Source organism: Procambarus clarkii, chromosome 10 (assembly GCF_040958095.1).
Source record: "Procambarus clarkii isolate CNS0578487 chromosome 10, FALCON_Pclarkii_2.0, whole genome shotgun sequence".
In the NCBI taxonomy this organism is placed as follows: domain Eukaryota; kingdom Metazoa; phylum Arthropoda; class Malacostraca; order Decapoda; family Cambaridae; genus Procambarus; species Procambarus clarkii.
The window spans coordinates 15110426-15117730 of record NC_091159.1 but is presented as its reverse complement, the minus strand read 5'-3'; the positions used below and the strand labels follow the sequence as shown (position 1 = coordinate 15117730).

The 7305-nt window shown below is 49.5% G+C and overlaps 1 protein-coding gene across 1 annotated transcript; it reads left to right on the top strand.

Annotated features, from left to right (window-relative positions):
- The first annotated feature begins 390 nt into the window (after positions 1 to 390).
- On the top strand, positions 391 to 3396 carry LOC138363151 (uncharacterized). The gene has a single exon (XM_069322146.1). The coding sequence runs from the start codon at positions 391 to 393 to the stop codon at positions 3394 to 3396; it is 3006 nt and encodes a 1001-aa protein (XP_069178247.1).
- The last annotated feature ends 3909 nt before the right edge of the window (positions 3397 to 7305 follow it).

Here is a 7305-nt window from a genome sequence, read left to right as displayed (position 1 = left end):
TGCTGACGAAGATCACACCTCTGGAGGCTGCTGACGAAGATCACACCTCTGGAGGCTGCTGACGAAGATCACACCTCTGGAGGTCTATCTGTCTGTCAGTCTGAGGATAGAGGTCAGACGCTATGGGCTAGCCTCACCCAACTTTCCAAGATGAATCAAGTTAGATAAGGGTATATCGTACGCCAGTTGAAGTCGGCCTAAGTTAAATACTTAAGACATAACGGCATTTATCTAGACCAACTATCCCTATGATATTTTAATGAAGTTTGAAGTATTTTTGTGTGTACCAGTAGGAGTTACAGTACTTTGCAATAATACATATTCTGAGAGGGAGGGAGGCGGCAGGAAGAGAGAGGAAGAAGGGGAAAGGAAGGACAGAGAAAGGGAGGGATGGAAAAGGAAGGGACTGTCTCAGTGCTGGTGACTGTCTCAGTGTTGGTGACTGTCTCAGTGCTGGTGACTGCCTCAGTGCTGGTGACTGCCTCAGTGCTGGTGACTGCCTCAGTGTTGGTGCCTGCCTCAGTGCTGGTGACTGCCTCAGTGCTGGTGACTGCCTCAGTGCTGGTGACTGCCTCAGTGCTGGTGACTGCCTCAGTGCTGGTGACTGCCTCAGTGTTGGTGACTGTCTCAGTGCTGGTGACTGTCTCAGTGCTGGTGACTGTCTCAGTGTTGGTGACTGTCTCAGTGCTGGTGACTGTCTCAGTGCTGGTGACTGTCTCAGTGCTGGTGACTGTCTCAGTGCTGGTGACTGCCTCAGTGCTGGTGACTGTCTCAGTGCTGGTGACTGCCTCAGTGCTGGTGCCTGCCTCAGTGCTGGTGGCTGCCTCAGTGCTGGTGACTGCCTCAGTGTTGGTGACTGCCTCAGTGCTGGTGACTGCCTCAGTGCTGGTGACTGCCTCAGTGCTGGTGACTGCCTCAGTGCTGGTGACTGCCTCAGTGTTGGTGACTGCCTCAGTGCTGGTGACTGCCTCAGTGCTGGTGCCTGCCTCAGTGCTGGTGGCTGCCTCAGTGCTGGTGACTGCCTCAGTGTTGGTGACTGCCTCAGTGCTGGTGACTGCCTCAGTGCTGGTGACTGCCTCAGTGCTGGTGACTGCCTCAGTGCTGGTGACTGCCTCAGTGTTGGTGACTGCCTCAGTGCTGGTGACTGCCTCAGTGCTGGTGACTGCCTCAGTGCTGGTGACTGCCTCAGTGTTGGTGACTGCCTCAGTGCTGGTGACTGTCTCAGTGCTGGTGACTGCCTCAGTGTTGGTGACTGCCTCAGTGCTGGTGACTGTCTCAGTGATGGTGACTGCCTCAGTGCTGGTGACTGCCTCAGTGCTGGTGACTGTCTCAGTGCTGGTGACTGTCTCAGTGCTGGTGACTGTCTCAGTGCTGGTGACTGCCTCAGTGCTGGTGACTGCCTCAGTGCTGGTGACTGTCTCAGTGTTGGTGACTGCCTCAGTGCTGGTGACTGTCTCAGTGTTGGTGACTGTCTCAGTGCTGGTGACTGTCTCAGTGCTGGTGACTGTCTCAGTGCTGGTGACTGTCTCAGTGCTGGTGACTGCCTCAGTGCTGGTGACTGCCTCAGTGCTGGTGACTGTCTCAGTGTTGGTGACTGCCTCAGTGCTGGTGACTGTCTCAGTGTTGGTGACTGTCTCAGTGCTGGTGACTGTCTCAGTGCTGGTGACTGTCTCAGTGCTGGTGACTGTCTCAGTGCTGGTGACTGCCTCAGTGCTGGTGACTGTCTCAGTGCTGGTGACTGTCTCAGTGCTGGTGACTGCCTCAGTGCTGGTGGCTGTCTCAGTGCTGGTGACTGTCTCAGTGCTGGTGGCTGTCTCAGTGCTGGTGACTGCCTCAGTGTTGGTGACTGCCTCAGTGCTGGTGGCTGCCTCATCGCTGGTGACTGTCTCAGTGCTGGTGACTGCCTCAGTGTTGGTGACTGCCTCAGTGCTGGTGACTGCCTCAGTGCTGGTGACTGCCTCAATGCTGGTGACTGCCTCAGTGCTGGTGACTGTCTCAGTGCTGGTGACTGCCTCAGTGCTGGTGACTGCCTCAATGCTGGTGACTGCCTCAGTGCTGGTGACTGTCTCAGTGCTGGTGACTGCCTCAGTGCTGGTGACTGTCTCAGTGCTGGTGCCTGCCTCAGTGCTGGTGACTGTCTCAGTGCTGGTGACTGTCTCAGTGCTGGTGACTGCCTCAGTGCTGGTGACTGTCTCAGTGCTGGTGACTGCCTCAGTGCTGGTGACTGCCTCAGTGCTGGTGACTGCCTCAGTGCTGGTGACTGTCTCAGTGCTGGTGACTGTCTCAGTGCTGGTGACTGCCTCAGTGCTGGTGACTGTCTCAGTGCTGGTGACTGCCTCAGTGCTGGTGACTGTCTCAGTGCTGGTGACTGCCTCAGTGCTGGTGACTGCCTCAATGCTGGTGACTGCCTCAATGCTGGTGACTGCCTCAGTGCTGGTGACTGTCTCAGTGCTGGTGACTGCCTCAGTGCTGGTGACTGTCTCAGTGCTGGTGACTGTCTCAGTGCTGGTGACTGTCTCAGTGCTGGTGACTGCCTCAGTGCTGGTGACTGCCTCAATGCTGGTGACTGTCTCAGTGCTGGTGACTGTCTCAGTGCTGGTGACTGCCTCAGTGCTGGTGACTGCCTCAATGCTGGTGACTGCCTCAGTGCTGGTGACTGTCTCAGTGCTGGTGACTGCCTCAGTGCTGGTGACTGTCTCAGTGCTGGTGACTGTCTCAGTGCTGGTGACTGCCTCAGTGCTGGTGACTGTCTCAGTGCTGGTGCCTGCCTCAATGCTGGTGCCTGCCTCAATGCTGGTGACTGCCTCAGTGCTGGTGACTGTCTCAGTGCTGGTGCCTGCCTCAATGCTGGTGACTGCCTCAGTGCTGGTGACTGCCTCAGTGCTGGTGACTGCCTCAGTGCTGGTGACTGCCTCAGTGCTGGTGACTGCCTCAGTGCTGGTGACTGCCTCAGTGCTGGTGACTGTCTCAGTGCTGGTGACTGCCTCAGTGCTGGTGACTGCCTCAGTGCTGGTGACTGCCTCAGCGCTGGTGACTGCCTCAGTGCTGGTGACTGCCTCAGTGCTGGTGCCTGCCTCAGTGCTGGTGACTGCCTCAGCGCTGGTGACTGCCTCAATGCTGGTGACTGCCTCAGTGCTGGTGACTGCCTCAGTGCTGGTGACTGTCTCAGTGCTGGTGACTGCCTCAGTGCTGGTGACTGTCTCAGTGCTGGTGCCTGCCTCAATGCTGGTGACTGCCTCAGTGCTGGTGACTGCCTCAGTGCTGGTGACTGTCTCAGTGCTGGTGCCTGCCTCAGTGCTGGTGACTGCCTCAGTGCTGGTGACTGCCTCAGTGCTGGTGGGGTCCGGAACTGAGACAAGATCAATGAGGCGTTGTAGCAATCTAAAGCCCACTTGATTGCAAAACTTCCTGCAATATAGCCATAACCTGCCATTTTTCTATTGGATAGTTTAGAGAAATTCATCCCGTGGAGAGATACTGTAGTGGGGATGTCTCTTTAGGTATCCCTGGGTTCTCTGCTAGCTTGCCTCACTCTGTGGCAGCCATGTTGGGTCTCTGCTAGCTTGTCTCATTCTGTGTAACTGGCAGCCATGTTGGGTCTCTGCTAGCTTGTCTCATTTTGTGTAACTGGCAGCCATGTTGGGTCTCTGCTAGCTTGTCTCATTCTGTATAACTGGCAGCCATGTTGGGTCTCTGCTAGCTTGTCTCATTCTGTATAACTGGCAGCCATGTTGGGTCTCTGCTAGCTTGTCTCATTTTGTGTAACTGGCAGCCATGTTGAGTCTCTGCTAGCTTGTCTCATTCTGTATAACTGGCAGCCATGTTGGGTCTCTGCTAGCTTGTCTCATTCTGTATAACTGGCAGCCATGTTGGGTCTCTGCTAGCTTGTCTCATTTTGTGTAACTGGCAGCCATGTTGGGTCTCTGCTAGCTTGCCTCATTCTGTGTAACTGGCAGCCATGTTGGGTCTCTGCTCGTTTGTCTCATTCTGTGTAACTGGCAGCCATGTTGGTTCTCTGCTAGCTTGTGTCATTCTGTGTAACTGGCAGCCATGTTGGGTCTCTGCTAGCTTGTCTCATTTTGTGTAACTGGCAGCCATGTTGGGTCTCTGCTAGCTTGTCTCATTCTGTATAACTGGCAGCCATGTTGGGTCTCTGCTAGCTTGTCTCATTCTGTATAACTGGCAGCCATGTTGGGTCTCTGCTAGCTTGTCTCATTCTGTGTAACTGGCAGCCATGTTGGGTCTCTGCTAGCTTGCCTCACTCTGTGTAACTGGCAGCCATGTTGGGTCTCTGCTAGCTTGCCTCACTCTGTGTAACTGGCAGCCATGTTGGGTCTCTGCTAGCTTGCCTCACTCTGTGTAACTGGCAACCATGTTTGGTCTCTGCTAGCTTGTCTTATTCTGTGTATCTGGCAGCCATGTTGGGTCTCTGCTAGCTTGTCTCATTCTGTGTAACTGGCAGCCATGTTGGGTCTCTGCTAGCTTGCCTCACTTGTACTCTCCTGTACCAAGAATGATGGACTTGTTTGGTCAGGACTTAACTGACTTTTGAACCCACTGGAACAATGCAGGATGATAATATTGCTTCTGTTAAGTAGATTTTGTAGAAGAGAGTGAGACATAGTATGAACTATCATTGGACATTATATCCTAGGGTCTTCACGAAGGAATATCTATGAAAAACGACATTACGTAAGATGATTACACTGAGAATGAATTTACATCAATTCTAAATGTAAACATTGGAGTTTTAGGTTAATTAGTTTATGAAGGATTCCTTACTCATGTTGTGGGTGTTTGGCAGACACCACAACACCCACTAGAGATACCACAGTACACTGAGAGACAAGAGTTACGAAAATCTCTTGATTTCGAACAAAATCCATGGAAGGTTTCGCAGTAGATAATTGAGGCTATCTCACGAAGAGATGAGGCGAGAGACTTTAGGGAGCCAAGTGGGAAAATATGCCAAAAATGAAAACTCGTTCGATTTCACTCAAACTTTTTTGACGAGCTGTATATGAATAGGGTTTCATCTGGTCTAAGTTTCAGCATCGTAACATAAATAGGAAGAGAGAAAAAAATATTGAATTATGTGTCAACATTTTTCCAAAATGGTCAAAAACGATTATCAAACACAAATGTCAACTGAAATCATGTCTATGACTCTCAGCTATCACAATAGCATATATTAAAAACAAATTATAATTAGTTTTATTACAAAAATTTAGTTAATTTTTTTTGTTATTTGTTTATTGGACGATTTGCATGAAACTTATACACCTGACTGCACGTAAGCCTATCTGTAAGGGTGCAAATTTTGGAGGAAATTGGTTGATGTCAACCTCAGCCACAGATGGCAGCACCTTAGACTTTATTTTTAATGATTTATTTTTCAAGTAACATAAACGACTTGAAACACTTTCATTTTTATTCATGAAAAGTTTATGTCTCTAAAATATGTGGCCGTTTTGTTTCCCTAACTTCATTTATTAAATTTTATAATAGCAATAAATATGATATATTTGCATTATTTTTGGGGGGATCTTTGACTATTTGTATTAGGAAAACTAAAGATGTTTCGGAAAATCCCCGGTTACAGGTCCTTCATTATATGCTAATATATCAGAAAAGTGTCATAGAATAAATATATCTGAAAAGGTAAAAGGTTTGAACCCACTTGAAAATGTGTAATATTCGTTGAAAAAAAAAAATTAAATCTCCCTTTCTATTTAGGCTGCAGTACTGAAACTTGGAACAATTGCAGCCCCTTTCATATACAACTAGTCAAAAAAATTTTGGTTAACATTGAACAACTTTAAATTTCCACTCAAATGGCCCCTTTAGGCAGAATCTCAGTGAGATTCTTTGAGGCTGGGCTCACAAGGAAGGCTCTTTAATAAGCATTTTGAGGCACATGAAGAGGAAGTGTAGAGCTCCGCGGGCCCTCAACACCTTCCCACCTCATATATATAACTTCATAATCTTAACAACTAAGAATTTGAAACATATTAGATTGACTGAGCCGTCCGTTTCCTTCATCAAAAACTAGCTGAGCAAACGTGAGGTAATCAAGACTATCAGCAGTCTTTGATTTTCTCTCTCTCTCTCTCTCTCTCTCTCTCTCTCTCTCTCTCTCTCTCTCTCTCTCTCTCTCTCTCTCTCTCTCTCTCTCTCTCTCTCTCTCTCTCTCTCTCTCTCTCTCTCCCTCCCCCTCTCTCTCTCTCTCTCTCTCTCTCTCTCTCTCTCTCTCTCTCTCTCTCCCCCCCCCCTCTCTCTCTCTCTCTCTCTCTCTCTCTCTCTCTCTCTCTCTCTCTCTCTCTCTCTCTCTCTCTCTCTCTCTCTCTCTCTCTCCCCCTCTCTCTCTCTCTCTCTCTCTCTCTCTCTCTCTCTCTCTCTCTCTCTCTCTCTCTCTCTCTCTCTCTCTCTCTCTCTCTCTCTCTCTCTCTCTCTCTCTCACTCTCTCTCTCTCTCTCTCTCTCTCTCTCTCTCTTTCTCTCTCTCTCTCTCTCTCTCTCTCTCTCTCTCTCTCTCTCTCTCTCTCTCTCTCTCTCTCTCTCTCTCTCCCTCTCTCTCTCTCTCTCTCTCTCTCTCTCTCTCTCTCTCTCTCTCTCTCTCTCTCTCTCTCTCTCTCTCTCTCTCTCTCTCTCTCTCACTCTCTCTCTCTCTCTCTCTCTCTCTCTCTCTCTCTCTCTCTCTCTCTCTCTCTCTCTCTCTCTCTCTCTCTCTCTCTCTCTCTCTCTCTCTCTCTCTCTCACACACACACACACACACACACACAAAAAAACACAAAATATGTAATGTTTGAGTTGGGAACAGCCCTTTAAACTGAAACTATTGATCGCTTCTGTTTCTTTGCCTCATCCTCTCATTCCCCCTTTCCTTCCCCAGATAGGAAGGGAGAGGAGGAATGCTACAGAAGAGTAAAGAGGGGGGAAAGGCGTACATCAAGGAGGGGACTAAACACAGCGATTTGTACAAAGTAAAAGAAATTCTCAAAGGAGCGCTTTGGAACGAGTGTAAGCGACACTCTGGGGAGATAATCCACCCATTCTGCCTCCTTTCCCACTCTCCCTCCTTCTTTCCCACTCCCCTTCCTTCTTTCCCACTCTCCTTCCTTCTTTCCCACTCCCCTTCCATCTTTCCCACTCCCCCCTTCTCCATCAGGGGGGTCCTGTACAGTGCCACTAAAGAAATTCAAAATGCAATTTCCCCTCTCAACTCCGTCAATTCTGGAATGTGTTGACCATACACACGCCTCACGTAGTCTACAGGAACATGTTGCGTGCTCTCTTATACATCAAG

Coding starts and splice junctions, on each gene's coding strand:
- LOC138363151 (XM_069322146.1), top strand. CDS start 391: ATGGAAAAGGAAGGGACTGTCTCAGTGCTGGTGACTGTCTCAGTGTTG.